Source organism: Spironucleus salmonicida, chromosome 4 (assembly GCF_000497125.1).
Source record: "Spironucleus salmonicida strain ATCC 50377 chromosome 4, whole genome shotgun sequence".
Taxonomy (NCBI): domain Eukaryota; phylum Fornicata; order Diplomonadida; family Hexamitidae; genus Spironucleus; species Spironucleus salmonicida.
Genome location: NC_090599.1, coordinates 46,628 through 67,540, shown reverse-complemented (window position 1 = coordinate 67,540; position 20,913 = coordinate 46,628). Strand labels below are relative to the sequence as shown.

At 26.4% G+C, this 20,913-nt stretch overlaps 7 protein-coding genes across 7 annotated transcripts; 4 read left to right on the top strand and 3 right to left on the bottom strand. All coding sequences in view use genetic code 6, as the record gives it.

Moving 5' to 3' along the window:
- Window positions 1-12: 12 nt before the first annotated feature.
- On the top strand, window positions 13-2,982 carry SS50377_23437 (26S proteasome regulatory subunit; the record flags this gene model as incomplete). The annotated part of the gene is made up of 1 exon (XM_067907302.1): window positions 13-2,982. One exon carries the CDS (start codon window positions 13-15, stop codon window positions 2,980-2,982), a length of 2,970 nt encoding a protein of 989 aa, XP_067764276.1.
- A 29-nt stretch (window positions 2,983-3,011) lies between these two features.
- Window positions 3,012-9,680, bottom strand: SS50377_23436 (Transmembrane domain-containing protein; the record flags this gene model as incomplete). Its single annotated transcript, XM_067907301.1, has 1 exon — window positions 3,012-9,680. One exon carries the CDS (start codon window positions 9,678-9,680, stop codon window positions 3,012-3,014), a length of 6,669 nt encoding a protein of 2,222 aa, XP_067764275.1.
- A 721-nt stretch (window positions 9,681-10,401) lies between these two features.
- Window positions 10,402-10,581, top strand: SS50377_23435 (uncharacterized protein; the record flags this gene model as incomplete). The annotated part of the gene is made up of 1 exon (XM_067907300.1): window positions 10,402-10,581. One exon carries the CDS (start codon window positions 10,402-10,404, stop codon window positions 10,579-10,581), a length of 180 nt encoding a protein of 59 aa, XP_067764274.1.
- Window positions 10,582-10,691: 110 nt separating this feature from the next.
- SS50377_23434 (uncharacterized protein) lies at window positions 10,692-11,606 on the top strand (the record flags this gene model as incomplete). The annotated part of the gene is made up of 1 exon (XM_067907299.1): window positions 10,692-11,606. The coding sequence occupies one exon, from the start codon at window positions 10,692-10,694 to the stop codon at window positions 11,604-11,606; it is 915 nt and encodes a 304-aa protein (XP_067764273.1).
- Window positions 11,607-11,619: 13 nt separating this feature from the next.
- Window positions 11,620-12,567, bottom strand: SS50377_23433 (uncharacterized protein; the record flags this gene model as incomplete). Its single annotated transcript, XM_067907298.1, has 1 exon — window positions 11,620-12,567. The coding sequence occupies one exon, from the start codon at window positions 12,565-12,567 to the stop codon at window positions 11,620-11,622; it is 948 nt and encodes a 315-aa protein (XP_067764272.1).
- Window positions 12,568-12,620: 53 nt separating this feature from the next.
- On the top strand, window positions 12,621-14,564 carry SS50377_23432 (Transmembrane domain-containing protein; the record flags this gene model as incomplete). Its single annotated transcript, XM_067907297.1, has 1 exon — window positions 12,621-14,564. One exon carries the CDS (start codon window positions 12,621-12,623, stop codon window positions 14,562-14,564), a length of 1,944 nt encoding a protein of 647 aa, XP_067764271.1.
- A 1,442-nt stretch (window positions 14,565-16,006) lies between these two features.
- On the bottom strand, window positions 16,007-20,908 carry SS50377_23431 (ABC transporter family protein; the record flags this gene model as incomplete). Its single annotated transcript, XM_067907296.1, has 1 exon — window positions 16,007-20,908. The coding sequence occupies one exon, from the start codon at window positions 20,906-20,908 to the stop codon at window positions 16,007-16,009; it is 4,902 nt and encodes a 1,633-aa protein (XP_067764270.1).
- Window positions 20,909-20,913: the final 5 nt, after the last annotated feature.

Sequence of the window (20,913 nt, the reverse complement as noted above, 5' to 3'; positions counted from 1 at the left end):
TAACCTCTAATAATGCAAGTTCCATAAGATGATTAATTACTTTCAATGTTATCAACCTTACCTTAATAGTGGTTCTTAATAGAACAATCAAGAATAACATTTTATGAAAAATATGCACAAACAGTACCTAATAATGAAAAGTTGCATCATTTCTTGGCTACCTATTTCCATCTTGTCGGTGATACAGAAAAGTGTGCTTTTTATGTATTGCATGGTAGTATATCTATAGAAGATCCCCTTATTTTAGCTTCTGTTGAAACTGCAGTTCTTGATTTTGTCATCTTTAAATCTGGCGGTGGATTATATGGAGCTTCTTGCTTACCTATTACTGATGATTATGAACTTAATACAACTAAAACTAAGACAAAAACGGTAGTATAGGACATTAGAAAACCATTTTCCTTAATGGACGGATTAAACTTAGATTATATCAATGGTATAGTTGATAAAATTATCTCTAGAAGCAGCATAGAGTCATAGGTATCTTGGAAAGTTCATACAAAAACATTACTAGCAGATGAACTTAATTTAATGAATGATTAATAGCTATCTGTAGTTTATCAAGACGTATTACATCATACAGATAGTATATACAGAGAATAAATGATTAAGACCCTTTAAGATAATTACTATTAAAAGAACTAACTTAAGCATGCAGTGGATTGTGTAATTTAGCTGAGAAGTGTCAGCAATATTGTCTAGTTTATTTCTTAACTCATTAAAGAAGGAAAGTATAATGAAGCCTTGTAGACTGCTTTTAACGTATTTGAATCTACTCCATAAAAAATAGTAAATGATGTTATTTATGAGCTTCAAAAGGTCACATTCTAACGTGACTAGGAGCAGCAAACATCCAAAACTATATTTAAAGAAATATTAACTGGCCAGATCAGTACCCAACTATATTGCGATTTTATGAAAAAATATATAAGTTTAGACAGAGTTGCTTTAAGAAAAATGTATCAGCAAAATTCTTCTACGACAGAACAAATTGCATCATATTTCTTAATGCACGTTTTGATGACTCTCTCAACACAACATTATGAACACAAAGCCAATATTGTAGATAAGCACAAGCAATACCCCCGCTTAGGACATTATTCCTAAATAGGCTTAGTTTATAGAGGCCACCATCAAACTCCAAAAATTTATGACTCTCTATTCTAGAATTTTGCTACAGTTAATCCTTATGAAATTGGAGGTGCGAGTTTTGGCCTTGCATTACAATTTGCGGGTCTGAATACAGTCGAAGCTGCTCCACTAGCTCTGATTATGGACATCAATAACCAGCTTGATTCGAGAAACGAAGAGGATCGCGGTCCAATTTTGCACGGCCTTGCTCTCGCAATTGGCCTTATTTCGCTTGGTTAGCATGATGAAGAAATTGTAAATATTTTGGCCGAGCGCTTAGATTCTACCAGCGATATTGACGCTAAGTTTGCAATTCTGCTTTCTATAGGCCTTGTATAGCTTGGCAATGCTTAATTTTTCGATTCTGATATTGTAAATGACAGTATTAAACCATATCTTGCATGCGAGCACGAGAAGCTCCGTAGGGGCTCTGCGCTTGCTATATCTTTTATGTGTTTCAGGGCTGAAAACCAAGCTGACCATATTATCCATTATCTTCTTAATTTCGCTATTTCAAATCCCAACTAGTTTGCTGATTCTGTCACAAATATTGCACCTTTAGCACTTGGCCTTGCATTTGCATAAACTGGCTCAATTGCTGTTGCCTAGCGTCTCTTGCTCCTAGCTAACGATCTATCAAAGTCGTTTGGTGCGCAGTTCGCTATCTAGTCTATTGGTATTGTTTTCTGTCAGGAGAATTTATCCGAAAGTAAAAAGCAAAGTATATTTTAGCTCTTGTCTATGTGCTCTAGATCCTTCGATCCACAGATTCGTACTGGGGCCTGTTATGTTTTGGGATAGATTTTTGCTGCTTCCGGAGATGAAAAAGTTGTAGAGTTATTATGCAAGCTGATGACTGACCAGGAAGAGCAAGTTAGGTGTGGTGCGTATATTGCTTAGGCACTCGTTTTATAAACAATCAATGGAGTTGAATTACCTGAGAGTTTAACTGCTGAGTACTCTGATCCAGTTGGTGATAAACAGAAGAATTGCTTCTATAAGTGCGACTATGAGACAGAAGAAATGTTCGACTTAATGAAAAATTAGATGAAGCTTTACGCAACTCCAGGAAACTTATAGGAGCGCTATAAAGAGATTTATGTCAATAAGCATAGTACAAAGCTTTCTGTTAATTAGTATGCAACTTAGTTCAGAAGGGATTTAATGGCAGTTTAAATTGATTTCCACGAGAGTGCTAAGGAAAGCTAGCTTACGGTTAGGTCACAAATGATTGCACTTGGAATTATGAATTCTGGTGGATTAAATTTATCTTTCAAGCAAAGGACTGATTTACAACTAGTGTCATATGTTTTGTTTTTACAGAGTTGGTTTTGGTATCCTATGATGGGTGTTCTAGGCTTATGCATGGAATGTGACTATATAACAACTGTTCAATTTACTGAAGGTTAAATTTAAGAAATGCAGCTTATTTTGGCGATTCCTTCTACGTTGTAGGAATAATATGGTTATTCAGCATTAGCTCATGAAAATAAGCACCAAGATGTCGAGAAATATGTTAAGAAAGCAAGATTATCTTAAAATGATTTAGCTAATAAGCAGATAGACGAAGATATTCCTATTGTGTCTGGTTATGGTTACGTTAAAGAGATGAAGGATATCGCAATGGAAGAATTTGCTTTACAAGCTGATAATGTCAAACTAACTGATGTCTTACAAAAATAGGATACTGTTGAATCGTTTGATGATGAGTGGAAAATTTTAGAAACACCAGTTAGACTTGTTGATAATTAGGTTGAAAGAAGTAAATTTGCTGAAGGAACTGATTTTGAAGGCGTATTCCCAGGTGTTAAAAGAGGCGTCGTAGTCGTAAAAGAAGTAATATACGAATGATTTTCTTCGCTTAATAATATTAAAATAGCTCAATCTCCATAAGCTTTTTCTTCTTTAACCCCCCTAAATCTCTTCAAAAATAAACTAGTAAATAAACTTGTTTTTAATACATAAGACTATATTTTCTTAATTAATATCTAAGATAAAATTAACACTAATATAAAAATACACACTATAAGTAAAAGCAGTATAATTATTATGTTTGAATGGTGATCATACCAATATTAAATTGAGTCCTAAATAACAATCGATATTTCCCTATTGTTCGCTCTGTTCACACTCCAAAACTCAACTTATCGTTACTGCGTTTATAAAAATACTACAGATTCTTCTTGAGTTAAAAATTAACCATTCTAACCAAATTAGCCACCAGGAGTCATTGTTTTAGCTAACTATTATAAGTTCTTAGTAATTTATGATAGTGAATTTTATTAATAATTTGACTCGATCTTTAAAGTTCCTTGTATTGTTGATTAGAGTTAAAATTTAGATACATCATCTAAAATATGTATACCAAAATGATATAATCTTGGAGGCTATAGCTAAAGATATCTTGACATGTTTGTTATGCCATATAAAATGCTTGGTTATATGACCTAAGATGTATTGTAGTTTGCTTGATTATATTTGTTTCCTTAATTTATTTCAAATTGAGAATCTTGAATTTAGTCTATAAAAAGATAATAAGTTGGGTTATTATAATGAGAATCTTTTATGAACTACTTATATAAATATGCACCAGAAACATCACTATTTTTTAAAAATAGTTAAATATCTCTCTATTCACTAACTAAGTTTTAATAAACTCCTGTTTATATAATATAATCATTAGAATGAGTATAATATCCCAAACTCTGTGTCGATATCATGTTATTAATATGTTAAAACCTTGCTAACTAGAAAAACGATAAATTAGCGGTGTTTTAGTAGCAGACAAAAATTATAATAATTGTTGTTAACGCTACAAAAACAATATTTGTAAAATATACTATTTAATCATAGATATCTGATTTCATATCTTATACTGGATATGGGAAAATAAAATCAGGAGATTCATATATAAATTACTATGCATAAGGTTAATCTGGAGCTACTGTATCTTCAAGAACTTAAGGGAATTTTATATCTTCCTAAATTGTAAGGGTTTAGTACTCTTCTGGATACCCTAATGATGCCAAGACATAAAGAGCTTTTCTAAAAATTACCAGAACTATTAATGCAGCAATAGATTAAAATACTGTCTATACCTCTAATATTTTCCCCAAAACTACATAAAGTTAATAAGAATATTTTTCTTAATCAGTAACAAAAATATAGAAATATAAGCAATAGTAGTACAATTATATTGGGATACTGACAATAGTAAATGCCATAATAAGACAGTAGCAAATTATTGAATAATTAGAGAAAATCATCTTCTTAATATAATTGTACTCTATTATTTAAAATTCTTCACATTAAGATTAGTTTAAATTTATTTTTAGCATATACACTATTAATATATAAAAGAGTGTAATTAACTAGTAAAAATTAATCAACAAAAGTAGAGTTTCAATAATAATTTGAAAAACTTTATAATTATATAATTAAATTTACTTTCTATATTAGTGAATCTTCAAACAAAGTTAGTTTAAACTTGCTTCTAATGGAATAAATGCCGGTTTTTAATATTTAAATAAATATTCAATTTTATTAGTATTTAAAGTCGGATACTTCTCAATAAGTCGATTTACTTCTTAAAATAAGCCATATATGTCTAAAGTATTATTATCTTGAATATGTAGATGAAACACTAGTTGGTGTTTTAAACGTAATAGCTCATAAAACGGCAATATATTAATAAGAGACTAAAGATTATTCTAATCATCAGCCTATTCTTTTATTTAAACAGTGTGATACCAAGTCTATATCCACATATAATCAACTAATATTTGGCTAATTGCTGTTTTCGTGTCCATGATACATTTGTAATTACTGATTTTTGGTAATTAAAGTTATTTTGCTAGATTTTTAAGCTCGTCATTATCGTAATTATAAAATTATTATATTTCAATTGGATATGTTGATATCTTGCCGACAATACTTGGTTTTTTAAAATAATAAGGGTCGTCATTTATGTATGAATTATATGTTTATAATTGATCATACTGGAACTATGGTGAAATTTATATTATTAAAACAATGGTGCTTATAGTTTTTAGCGCAAACTCTACTAAAATAAGTGTCGTAAAAATATCAAACTTATTAACTCTAACACTAACTAAAAATGGTTTTAACATTCTTTAAAATGCCTCTAATTAAGGTGTTAAATTAGTTTTTACAGAAGAAAGAATAGTAATTTTTTTTTCAACATCAAATATACATTAGTAATCAGAAATTTTTGTAGTAAGTTTGGTTGCTAGTCGATATTTATTTTTAATTGTCTTTAAAAGCTCCTTTGGTAGCTACAAAAGCTATGAAATTATTGATCCTTTATCTAATTTACAAATAACTAAATTTTTACTCTAATATTAAATGTAAATTACCTATTAAATAAATAAAACAGCTAAAACTACAAAAATGTATAACATTAAAAATAGTTTTATTAGTAGTTCATTTTAAAACATCATTGTTTACAGTTACTAATTAAAAATAAAATCAAATGATTAAATGTATGAATTTTGGAGACTCATTAATTTATCTTCTACTTTATTCAATATTACTTGGCTCTCAGTTTATGATTTACCACTATATAAATAATGCATTGTGGTCTATAAAAGGCAACTAGATTAGTAAATATAAAATAACTAAGCTTACACTAAATTAAGCGGTATAATATCATTATCTACAGATATAAGAAATTTTTACTAAACGAATCCTTTTCGATAGTATGGAATCATTAAGTTAAGCTTTTTAAATTTAATGTTAGTTATTTTTTCCGAAGTAATATTATAGAAGATATCTTTAGCTATTTTAGATTGTGAAGGTTTAGTTGCAATAATTAAATTAATATGTTATAAAATGTCAGCATCTAGTTATCCTATATTCACTGAGCAATAGTTGAAATTAATGGTGTCTTAATTATGAATAGCACTATAATTAGTACCAAATATATTAGTATTTACAATTTATGTATAAATATTAGCGAATGACGTTTTTTTATAAATAGCATTAGTATAGATAAACGATTTTAGGAGCGATTCTTAACTCTGTCTATATTTATTAAAATTAAAAGTGAGGTATGACGAATTCTCTAAAGAATTGAAATTATATCTCTAAGAAACTATATTAATATCGTCAAACATATTTTATAGACCGAATATTGCGCTAGATAATTACAAATTAGATTCTTATAGACTATTTAATGGTAGATTATTATTAGTGTAAAAATATTGAACAAAAAGTAACGTAAATATAGAAAATAAAGCAATTATTGAAGAAAAGAAATAATTTTTCTTATAAAATGGAAATTTCTGGGATAGTTATTCTACTTATTATACAGGTTTGCTAGTTTTTAATTTAGAAGAATTATCAGGGGATGCTATCTCAATATTTCCAGCAGATATAGTATCAATATTTTTTTCCCATAAAAATTATTCTTTCCATGATGAATGGCAATTAATACGGTAGTTTGAATTAAATGAATAGCAGCCACCGCATCGTGGTAATTTTAAACTTTATTAGAATAATTACTATGAAATTTTTTCATTTTCGCAACAATACGCCTCACAAATTAATATTAATTTTTATTTTTGGTCTATAGATTAATTGGCAATCTCAACGGTAGGATATCCATAAGTAAGATCAAAGGAACGTAAGATATCAAGCTTAATCGTAAGAAATTAATCTTATGTTATAAATTATCGTTTTAGCAATAATGATTTTGCATTAAATAATCTTATTATTTAGTTTTCAATAAGATTGATTGAATTTATAACTTAGTCTAGCTAGACTTTATTAATATAATTTAAACAGCTAGATTATTTAATTTCTTGAATTTGCTTAAAGAGTCGTTATACTAACTATTCTAATTCTAATTAAATATTGTATAATCTTGGAACTATAAAATAAGTGGAATTTTTTGCTCTAGTTGTATTATCTTATATTTTAATGTCGTGTAAAGCTGTTAACAAATGAACAAGATGCTGATATATTTTAATGCTTGGATTTTTAATTATCTTGAAATCCTATTTCAAAACACTTATTAGAAATTCTGGTGTATTTTAATCAGGCTAATGATTTAATTTTAAAATATTATCTGAATCTATAAAATAATAGTTTGCATTAATTAATGAAAAATCATCTTCAAATTTCCAAGGATTATTTAAATTAATATCAGTATTAAGATAACTTTTGTCATCTTCCACTATAGAATCTTCATCTGAAACATCAGAGAATGAACTAGAACTACTTGAACATGTATTTATTGAACATTCATAAGAAATGCCAATTTATTACTTTACAATATCTTGTTAAAGAAAATCAATAAATGTGGATAAACCAATCATTGAATTATCTAACAGTGAACCATCTTTATGTAGCCTATTCATATTTTTTTTGCTTGTAAAATGTTACGCCAAATTAATTTGTAAATAATAAATTAAATTACTCAACCTTATGAAATTATAAAACTAAACTTGTCTAAAAATTTACCTATGATAATGCAATTCAGAATCATGTATAAGAAAGCAGGAATCTAAGTTTATTCTCTGATCAACATCTTATTCATCCCAATCCTATTAATTTTCTTAGTCTTAAAAATTTTACAACAAGCAGATTGTCCTGGTATAATTTATATTTGTTTAGCTTTAAATATTAATTAGTTTATAAAATATTTACTGTGTTTCAAAAATAAATTTACTAACTTCATTTATAATATTCATGTGCCTTTCTTATATTGATTATTCCAATTAATCAACAAATTATTGATACTAATCTAATTCTGTTAAATAGGATAATGCTTTAACTATCTCGTTTGAAAATTCTGGCGTCAAGGATAATTATTTCAGTTAAAGATCTAATTTTACTTTTTAAAAACGTATCCAACTTTTATAAGAACAGTTAGAATGTCTAGACATATATGTGGATCTGTTTAAAATTAGGGTGTTAACAACATTTTGTAAACTTGTAGCTCGTTTATCAATAATAGCACTACTAAATTAAATAATGAGCGCATTTAATGTTAGCATATTTGGTATTGTGCAAACTTCCTAATAATCAAATTCTTGCTCTTGGTATGTCATTAACTTATGAATAAATTTATAATGTTAATTATAATAAATATTAAGAAATTTATATAATCTAGGTGTCGATTATTAGGTAGTAACGATTCGGGTAAGAAAATATTCGACCAAAACAAACTATAACAATTAGGCATCGTTATTTGATTGCTATTAAGAAAGTAGATATGGCGAAAATTCATATAATTTTTTAGAATTATAGCTTAGATTATCAACAAAAAGTTTCAAAATAAACGGATTTCCATATTTTAGTTTAGACAGTATTCGACTCTGTTAGTACTAATAAAATAAAAATGAGGATGTAAGTGGAAGTTTGAATTTGCCATCAATCTATTATTTGAGTGGAAACATTATTCTAGCTAAAGAAATTAACGCAAATAATCTAATTTGTCTGAGATTTTAAGTTGAAGATGATATATGTATATTATTAAAGGATAATCTATGTAGATTTCCAGTAATACTTGATAATTGCGATAATGTTGGTATAAACACGTAATAAAAATCTTCAGATTATATCAATACATGTTAAAAAAGAAACTTATAATTGTTAATATCTTAAGCTTCTACCAAAAACAAACCACCTGCAAATTTTTAAGGGCTAGGAAATTAATAATTATTTTTAAATAAAGCTAACTCTGGATTAATTGAATTATTTCTTTTGTCTTTTTAGTCTAGTTCGTCTTTATTCCAGTGATCATTTAAAAGAATACTTTGTTTAATACAGTTATTTCTTAATATTTTTTGAAGATTAGTTTATTGCTATTAGTACTTCGTGAAGCAATCAAGTGGGTGTATGGGATTATATGGAGAATCATCATTTTTTACTTTTTCGAGAATGCTGATTTATTTTAAATAATATAATATGCTTGAGTAAGCCTGGTCTGGAGTTTTCCAAGCACGTAAATACTCTAATAATAATGGAATTGGAAGTGCTTCTTCAATATCAAATAAACTAATATATTCTATTGTTTATCCGCACATAGCGTAGTTAAGAAATATGTTTGCATAAATATTTTCGTATAATAATTTAAAGTCTTCTAGCTATTATTCACACTAACCAATCAATTTAGATATCTCATTTGTTTGTTTTTATGTTACATTTGAAGGTTATGTTAAATAAGAAAAATCCTGATTATACTACTATCTAAATGATCCTATAAACTCACTACCATAAAAGGCAGCAAGCTATAAAATAAATTATACTGATAGGCTAGTACTAAAAAGTTTATCTTATTTAGGGGTAATATCAATAAACTTTCTTTAATTATTAAAATATAATGGAAACTAAATACCTATAATTATAATGTAAAGTAAAATACGATAATAATATGTTGTTAATGTATGTTATGTTAATACGCTACCAAGTTATAATAAGCATTCCAAAAATAAGAGCATATATAAAAATTGAACTAAAATTTATACCCAAAGAGAAGATTTAATTAAGCCCAACTACTAATTATGTGTCAACATCACTGACATGATAAAACTAAATACAGTTAATAAACTGGTAGCTAATAAAGTAATCTCAGAAAATAAAACAACTAATAGTACTATACTAAATTTATGTATCTACGAAAATACAAGAAAATGTGCTGAATATAAAACATCCTCATTTAATGTAAAACTCTATAAGCTTTGCTTGTACTGTAAATTTAATAAAAAATAAATTCCAGTAAAGCAAAACGAAAAAATTATTCCTAGTACGTTTTCTTATTCGAAATATTTTCTCAATAATGTAAAGGATTAATAGAGATATGAAACATCAACTATCTAAAATACAATAAAAAATAAGAATGAAGTTATCAAAATTGATAATTTAGTTATAAGAGTTGGTGGTCTTTTAGAATAATTTTTTAAAAAATATATTATCGAAAATAACACTATGAAAAATCCACAGAACAACACTTGATCAAATATTGTAAATTATTATTAATGAGAGTTCTAAAATGTTATGAACTGGATTAAAGATTGAATCTTAAATTATGTGGGACTTATTCTTTGAGTATTATTATGTGAAAAATAAAATAGAATACCAAAAAGTTACAATACATCGACTAATACTATGATTAAATAAAAGGAGAAGAATTAATTTTATGATAAAAAGGAGAGATACCAGCTTAATTTTATTTTAATCATTACAAAAAAAGTAAATACTGTATTATATTGTATTATATTTTTATAAATATAATTCCGTTCCTTAATGGAGTTTAAACTTCTATAATAGCATGAAGAATTAACTTATGCTGAAGCCATAAAAGAACTTGGATCATTTAAAGAGTCATGTAAGACAACTAAGACTAATGAATTTTATTTAAGTCAGGTTCAAACACTTATCGAAGCCATATAATATGAATAAGAAAACCCAGAGCTCTTTTAGTGAGATTATTGGCAGAAGTATTGCCTCTTAATAACTTCACCAGTAGAATTACTATTTGTAATTTTATATATTCATTAAATTTATATAATATATTACTATTATTTTTTAATTTAATGGAAGAAATTTTACTTAGCAATTAAGTAATTTAACTCAAATGTTAACATCAAGATCTTTTAAAGAACTATTAAACACAATTAACCATCAACGAGAGATAGCGAATAGAATTAGAACAGACTAATCAGAGATATTTACAATAAATGATATTATTTGAACAAACATTTGCACATGATTTAGAACTTTCAACCGCAGATAAAATGGATTTAGTTAAAAGTGAAATTGATATTCTTATTGAGTAGAAGTTATAGTGCTATAGATAAAAAGCTTAGTAGTATTGCAATTAGTTTAAAGAATTATGTAGAAATTAAGAATAAAGTAGAATAGAGTAATGGAATATGCTTCTCTAAACTTAGTAAGTTGAAAAAAATACTATCTTCACATAAGTAGAAGAAATAGTTTTACTAGATCACTCCTTTTAGGTTCAATAAATATTTGTAGACTAAATTACAATCTCCACACAAGCATCTGATGATTTAGCTTTAATATTATAAACTACTGTCAGTTAATAAGAGTTATAATTAAATGAAAGCCATAAACAATATACAGAATCCTTAGTATAATCTGAATTAGTCATCGCACAGCTGAACTAACAAATATAAGAACTATAAATCCAAAAAGACTAATAGCTAACTATCTAGCAAACTTAAATATAAGATCTTACTAACAGGGAAATGTAACTCACAAAATAGCTACAGTCCTCTGTTTTAACTCATCAATAGGAAACATAACTTATGTTAGTTTAATTCTAATATTTAATCGCTTAAAAAGATATAGAAATTCAGTCTATCCAACTTGGATGCACCATTCATTAGTAGGATATGTCTCTGCAGTAGCTTATTGAAACTAGTATCGAGAATATAGAGGCTGGAAAATATGATGAAGCACAATTTCAAATTAGCAAAATAATATGATTATTATATAATATCACTTAATATTTTCTCCTTTAATTAATTTCTTTGCTCTAATCTCAACAGATTAAAACCAAAAAGGTCTCTGTTCAGATTAATCAGATAACAAATATAAACGTTTGGCACTGTAACACTAACACTACTTTCCGCGATAAATACTCTTTACGTCAAGCCCAAGTTATTTTTACTAGAGTCGTACCTTCTGAAAACTTGCTTACTTCGTTTTTGATAACTTTTAAAATTAAAAAATTTATTAAACATTTAATACATTCTATTTTTGGTTGTTGACTTATTTGGAATTACTTTACATCTCTTTTTTCAACAGCTCAAGCTTTTCCTTATAATCCCCTTTTATACTATTATATTACGTTTTTATCGACTCGATGTCTTCCGAGCTTAAATTGACTAGATATATTGCTTCTTAGAATAACTCTGAAAAGGTGTCTAGCATACTGTACTACCTGACTTATTTTACCACTTTTTTGAGCGCTTTCACTCCACACTCGTCGCAAATCAATCGATTTTTTTGAAGCTTTACCTGCTTCAAAGTGAATTACGACTGGCAGTGTGCGCATATGAAGTCACCCTGCGGGATCTGAGTTTCATTCCTCTTTAAAAGACTTACTACCTACTACAGGCGCGCCGCCTGAACGTACAAGAACTTTTCAGGGTCGAAGATGAAGCGTGTAGAGTCCTGAACCGAGAACTGGTTCACCGCAGTGTAATTTTGGTCTGCACGGAAAATAAAGCCAAACTTCATCAGCTACTCAAATGGCTCATTTGCTGTTGCAGTAGTTGTGGCCTGTGTCTCCCCAAAGAGACTTTTTAGGACACTTTCGATTTTAAAATCGTTTTTCTCTGAGGCAGTTTTATCTGAGCATAGAATTGTTATGAAGTAGGCATACTGGCTTTAATCTAGACATAGATTAGCCATGTTTTCGATAAACTCTTGCAGCTGTGACATTGGTAAAATAAATAATATAATATGATAATAATATTACTGCTATTTCTTCATAAATGTCGTTTGAGCAGAATTACGAAATCCCTGAGAAGGACAAACTGATTTAGATATGGAATGATAACTTAATGTTATATAAGTATAACCCAAATGCAGAAAATGTCAATATGCTGCAAGATTTTTTGCCTAGCTATAAATTTCTAAACGAAATTTCTAATAGAGTTTTTAACTATTCAGTATATAAAAAATAATCTTAAGAATATCAAGATTTTCCATTTATAAGATAGATGGCTTAATAAGGCCTAAAATCTCTAAAGAAGTTGCCTAAAGAGGAGTTAATTCGTCTTACAGCATAAAATAATAATATTATCAGGCTTATTGTAAAAGGGGTTGTAACTAATGTTGATTTCATAGATTTTATAAATACATTTCCTGACGTATCAAGAATTCTATTATCGTAAAGAGCTACAGAGGAGTAATAATTTTTACCATCTGAACTCGCAGTTTTATTTCGTTACTCTAACTAGCGATGTTAATGTGTTAATGAACATAATTTATAGATAAAGTGTTATTTTGCAAGACTTTGGGAGTTATATATATAATTGGATGTCGAAAGCACTATAAAAAAAGATATTATACTTAGATTTGCAATAGAATCAGCTGAGGTATGTGTGTTGAAATTTTTATTGTAAAAGTTGGAGTATATTTAATTATTTTATGATCAGTCCTTACATACATATTCTGTTATTAATACAGATAGTTTTGTATATTTACTTAATTTTTTTGAAAAAGAAAATAAACTAGACTAATTTCTAACTCAATATGACTAATAAGGGCTATTACCAATCCATGCAGCTGCTATAATTGGAAATATTAAAATTCTTAAAATTATTTTTGAGAAATAAGTATCTATAGATTAATTATCATAAGACGGTATCAGTGTGCTATAGTTTGTATTCTGTTCCAGAAATGCACTCTGCTAAAAATTTGTTATCGAAACTCTTAAAGAAAAGGAGTTATTCTAGCATTTATCAAGTCTAGTTTCATTAATGTACGAGTATAATATATTCCATTATCCAATTATATCTGGAGATTTCTAAGGACTTTCTTTGTTACTGAAATATGCCGATAAATCATTACTTAGAAGAAAGTCAAAGTTATTAAAAGAATATTCTCCGGTAGAAATAGCTAGTATTTAAGAAGATGATGGTTTTCTTCAGTAATTAATTCCTTCTTTGCAATAAGGGGAACTCTTATAACTATAACATTAACTTTAGTAATCCGATAGTTCTAATATAGTATTAAATGTTTAGTTCACTAAACCTGAGGCTACTAGCTTACTTGTCGCAAAACGAAATAAAAATATAATAATTAGGAAAAAATCATAAATATTAATACTAGGATATATCTTTATTTTCCTGTTAGATATTATTTTACCTCCTATAATTTTAGACTATAGAAAACGAAATTTTATCTTATTTTGGGTGTCAGAAGCAATTATGTGTATTGTATTTATTTACAATATATTAATTATGATAGGATTGAACTACATATAATTACCAATTCGTGAAAATATTGACATTAAGAAACTAAATTTTGACTAATTTGATCTTATTTCATATTGTGCACCTGGTGACTAAATAATGATGAAAATTAATGTTTTTCACTGCGATTACTGTTAAAAATGTCAACCAAATGGTAGCTATCATAGTAGTTTATTAGGGAAGTGTATTTATCCTAAGTAAAGATGGATGTTTATCTCTCTTTTGGTATCAGCAATATTCGCATTGTCTTTATAGTTGTACGTTACTGGTGCTGAACAATTTAGTTCGACTTTATTGGTGATAATAGAGCTAATAGTCAGTGGAGGTTTGGTTATTATAATTACTATTTTAACAATGATATTATCATCGTTTATGATATTTATATAAAATACTGAACATATATTTGATTTTAAGAAAAGGCTTAATGTTAAAGATAATTCTTAGATTGCTGTTTAATGATTTTTATTAAATATTATGTATTTAATAAGTTATATGATATTATTGACTCCTTTATCTTACTATAAGTGATAATTTTCATTTGCATAATTATGTTTAATACTTAGTTTATATAAAAAGAAAAAATTATATAAATTACATTCGTCATATAGTTTAGTTATAATCTAAGTTTTATAGAGTTGTTATTATATATTAAGCTTTCTAATGATGATTTGAAATATCACCTTTTACAAAGTATTATAAATAAAAATAAAGTTTTGTTTATCAGAAAGGATCATGCTTACTTTTTACTATACCACAATTATTGATTTTATAATTCTAGTTGTTATTATATAATTGTGTATATTTATTTTAGTAAAGTTAACATAGCATAATAATTTATCATAATAATGCGTTACTTTTTTATTAATTTATTAGTAGTTATTATACAGTGTATAGGTAATTTAAGCATTAATTATATACTAGTTTAATATAAATTAATAAAAAGACTAGTTTTATTTGAAAATGTTAATATTTTTTTGACAATAAAATAACTTTATTTTACTTTACTCTATTAATTACAGCTTAGTACTTATATTTAATTTATCATGTATAAGCTATAAATTATAACCTAATAAATACTATAAATATTTTAAAAGAGATTAAAATAATAGATAACAATAAACCCTTAGTCATATAATAATTAATTATAGTGATAATAAGTTATTAGCATACTAATTAAAATTTCGTTATTAAAAATATAAAATTAATATCAAGAATGTAAATCATTATATGAGAGTTTAATTACAAGTAAATTTCTATTAATACGTAAGTCGAGTAATATATGGTTAGGACAGATACACTTAATAATATGATCGCCAATTAAAAGATTAGTAATAGATTATAATATAATATATCAATATACAATAAATTTCCTTTAAAATGAATCTTTCACAAACTATTACAAAAGAGTTATTTTAAACTGCAGAGAAATAAACATTTCAGAATCTCACAAAAGAAATTGAATTTATAAAAAACTAAAAACATTAAAAATTAAATGAACTAAGTTCAGTTCAGAATAAAGTTAATGCACTCATTTCATAACTACATCAGACAACTAAAATCATTGATATTTAAAAACAATAGATTAGTGCTGAATTTGAACTACATTTGAAAACTTTATAGTAATAAACAGTTAGTAATCTGAATACTTTAAAGGTTAGTTTAGATAAACAGCTAGAAGATATTAAGTTTGATTGAGTATTTTATTTTTCAAGTGATTTTATATTATATTGAGCTAATAAATATTTAACAAATTAATAAAAATATTATAACGCTATTTTATATGATATATTTATATAAGCTTCCTTAAATACAGTAGTATTGGATTATATTATTTCTAAATAAGGTATCACTCAATTATTTGTTGATAAAAAGCGTACTTATAATGTTTAATCTAAACCATATCATCCAATCCAATCTAAAAACTATTTTCTTAATAAATCTTTACTCTAAACATTATTCTTAGAAACAAATTCAAAGCGATGCAAGTCTTCACCTCGTATGACTAAATCCTAATCATCCTTTTAAATTCTCTAAACATTTTTTGCAAAATTGCAATTCTTTTAATGAATTTTACCACTTTTTAAAAGAACAATTCTATCTGAAATGGCTTCAACCTCTTATATATCATGCGTAGTACTAATAATAGTTCTATCTAATCTGCTAATAATTTACCATATCTGTTTACGTAGGTCAGGAGAAAGACCCGTTGTGACTTCATCTAAAAGTACCAAATTTGATTATTTTAAAAGCGCTACTGCGAAGGAAAAACGTCGTTTTTGACCACCAGATAGAAGGCGAACATGTCGATTTTTTATATCATCAAGATTAAGAAAATCAAGCAAATTTGATAGTTTTTACTAATTTAGAGCTTAAAAGAAGTCAATATGATCTTTGATTGTTAGGTTGGAAAAAAATATATCAAATTATGGAACAAAGCAGAATTAATTTTTTTATATTGGTTGATTTTAGAGATAAATAGAGCCTGTAAATGGCTGCGAGCCTAACAGAGCAGAAAGCAGTGTAGTTTTTCCAGAGCCAGAAAGACCGATTAAAGAAATAATCTAACGTTCTTCTATGTTCAAAGTAATAGAATTTAGTATTTTATTTTAAGAAATACTAACTGATACATCTTAAATTGAGATTTCGGCATCTTAAATTTAATATTAAGATGAGGAACATTAAAGTATAGGTTCTTAAGGATTATGATTGAGAATGAAAATGCATAAAAACAAAGATATCGTAAAGTAAAATAGCTGCTAAATTGTATCTAAAGATGTGGACTATTTATTAAAAAAACTTGTTGAACTAAGACTAGGAATAGCAATTTACAAAAAAGAATTTTTAAACATAAACATTTAAAGAAATATTAGGATGATATTAATTGATGCTACGATAAAGGTAGTGACAGATGGTGCAAGTTTAAGTCTCAATACTAAAAGTGCAATGAAACAAGATGTAAAAATTGTCACAAAGCTAACAATAAAAAGAATTAGAATTTAGCTAACTGTAATAATTTAAGCTGCAAAAGCAAGTAGAGTATACATAATTATCGACAATATTGATGACAATATTCTGAAACAAAAATATGTTATATCAATATATTATTTTGAGATATTATTATATGAAAATATTAAGTATTACTTGTTTTCATATATCGAAGATAAATCATAACCAAGTTTAATTCCTTAAAACGAAAATGGCACTAATAACAGTACTATCAAAAGTTAATTAAGGAACATAACAAATGATGAGGTTTGATATTTATAAGGAGTATGCTCATATGCACGAACAAGAATCTGATTAATGCTGTTAGAAAATCTAGATTTTTATGTATTCATTAATGATGAAAGCTCAAACCCTATACCATCAATAAATTCTGATTCCATACCTATTCCTAAACTATAAAATAACTCTGAAGACTATTATGGAGTAAAAATTTGCTAATATTTTTTTAAATTAGTCTACGTTTAACCAATCAGTTTCACTGTTTCTGTGAAAAATTCTTTATTCTAAGGAGTTATATTTTTACTAAAACCATAAGCATATTACTTAGAGATTCCACTCATTAGAATTTATTCAAAGTACCCTGTAGTGCCTATAATAAATGGAAGGTGAGATAAGACTTTTACATTATTATTTTCAATAACTATATATGACCTATTAAAGATCGGAAATAGTTATGATACCTATAGTTATTGATAATACAGCCCGCCAAAATTATCAATCTCAGAGTTAGTTATATCCACTGTTTTTTATTAGTTTATAAAAGATCTTAAAATAGGTTATTCATTTTCGTATAAGTCATATTGAAGAATACTTCTTTATATTAGTTCAGTGCAACTTACCTATACTTTGGACATTTCTAGACACTATTTTTCACACGAAAAGATATTTATTGTTTATTTACAACCGAAATAACATGTTGATAGGAACTTTTAACATTCAAAACTATAATTTTAGTAATAAATACTTTATTTGTTTATATAGATATTATGTCTAGACATTTATTTAATTAATATTTAGTTCGTTTATAATTATCCAGAATAGAAAGGATATACACTTTCTTATAGGTTCCTTACCTTTGGATCATCGGCTTCAAAACCTAATAAAAGTTATAGTTAATAACATGAACCTGGAGAATAAAACCCACCTTGAGTACTAGAAAAACAATTATTTTAGGTTTTACATTAAATAAGTGTATCGGGATTAAAATTTCCACAACAAAGTTAACACTCTTATTAAAGAGATGCAAATACCAAGTTGTTTAATCTGAGTACTTCAGTATCTAGATAATTATTTAGAAAGCATGAAATACCAAATATAAACATAACAAATACTAATAAAATAACAGGGAAAAGAAGATAAAATGGAAGTAAAGACTTACTTTCATTAATAAAGAAGAATTTTTAAAACAATAAAAACTTATTTTATTTAAGTAATTAATCTTACATAATATTTCCAGTTTCTTATAACTATTCGTTATTCATAAAATTTTATAGAACTTCTGTAATATCTTATTTCAAGAATTAATATTAATCAATTTAGTTATTCTACTTAAACTGTTCTAATAATTGAATAATTTCTTAAAGTTACACACTTCTGACTTATGTTACATTTATTTAAAAATAATTCTTAACTTTAAAAGCTGGTTCTAAATTCATTTGTTAATGCAATGCCTATATGATTTGATCTTAGCTAATTTAATCAACAAATACTTTGATTGCCAATTTATTAAGACTTTAGTTTATGATATCTTATACAGATAATAATAATATTTAATGATTTTATATTATTAGAAAATTTTACGCAACATTTTATACTTGTATCATATCATGCGTAGACAAAATAAATGATATTTGCTATTCTTATAAAAATGTATCTACTAAACTACAATTTAGAGGATCTAGTCCACTGGTAATTTCATCTAAAAATAGAATTTTATTAATTCCTTAAATAGAATTTAATATACTAACTCGGCGCAGTTATCCTCCAGAAAGTGTATATATTTTTTATTTGGATTACAGATCTAGTCCAAGTTCTGCTTCGACCTATAGACCTTTTATCATACTAATTACCATGATATTTTATTTAACTGAAAATTGTGTAAAAATATTACAATTATTTTATGGGCAATAACCTATTATTCTTTTTAATAAGTAAATATCATTAAAAGAAGACAAATTATAGCCATAAATCGTACCCTATATTTGATTTGGTTTTTATTGCCCTGATAGTACTTGAAGAAGAGTAGATTTACCACATCCTGATAAACCAATTAACGATGTCTTAAACTAATTTTATAAATAAAGATTTGCGTTTTAGATTATTTTTGTCTTTTTGTTGAAAATTGTCAGCAAATCAATATTTACTTAGTTATTAACATTTCTTCTTCGTTTAAATCTTGGAATTATTCTACCTGGCCAGCATAATTCTTTCTTCGTATATGCAATACAATATGTTAATGTTAAATAAACTGTAAATTTTAATAAGCTTATAAAAAATTAAGTTTGAAAACTAGGTATAGTATATATGCATAATTATTCTAAAGTTGTTTATGTTCCACATAGTTATAACGAATTATCTTAAAATTATGCTTTATCGGTAATAAAAAACATAGAAAACCCATGCATAACATATGTTAGCAGTACTTAAATACCCTAATTAATTATAGAAGGGTCATACACAGATTCACTAGCCATAATATTATAAAATATTATTTCTAATATGAAGTTAACTGATATGCCAAGGATAATGGAAATAATTAGCGGTAATATAACTGACTTTCCACCAAAAACTGCAGATATTAACAATGCACCAGAGCTGACTTGTAATGATATTATACACGAACAATAGAATAATTCATACCATGTTAAAGCATTAATATATCCTATTGTATTAAGAGAACATACTATCAACAATATAATTGATGATAGAAAACTGAAAATAAGAGTCGAAAAAAGACGAACAGTCCAGTAAATATATTCATTAAGACTAGCTTATCTAAGAATAAAATGACCATTTCCTCTATCTCTGGATGAGAAATACTAGATGCATGTCAACAAAAGAATAAAACTTAGCTAGATAGTTGCACGATCTACATTAGCAAATTCTTGGTAAGAATTCTGATTATTAGGTAATGCTTAAAGTTAAATATTTATGCTTTAGCTAGTTTCAACAAATTTTAGATAGAAAATATTTTTAAGTATATTATTATAGTATTTGAAGAACGTCAAAACGGTAAACGATTAATTTTCTGTAAATTAATCAAAAGCTGTCTAATTATATATGATTTAAATGGTAGAGTTTTATTCAATAATAGAAAATAAAGATGGTTTGTAAATATTTTTAAGATACGTGAATTATTCTGTGGTAATTCCATATTTCAATAAATAATAATCATACAGAGAAGGATTTTAGTTGATTAAGTCAACAACACCAAATAATTCTAGATCTTAATAATTAGAAAATCCGTCATACTTGATATTTACGTTATAAGATGGTACATATTTTAAATCTATATTTTATTGTAATAGTAACTTCAGATTTTAGGTATATAATTATGTAAACTCTTGCATATAAGGCGTAAATGGGGAATAATTAAAAATATTATACTCAAATCCTTTAATAGTAAATAATTTTTACTGTTCTATTGGCTTTAAAATAAATTCAGATGGTAATACCGCATTAAAAAAGTACTTAATTAATATAGCAGATATAGCGGGAGCAATTATAATAAGAATAAAAATTGGATTATTTAGAGTTAAATATTCATAATACATCATGCCTTTTAAAGGTTTTCTCATTTTAA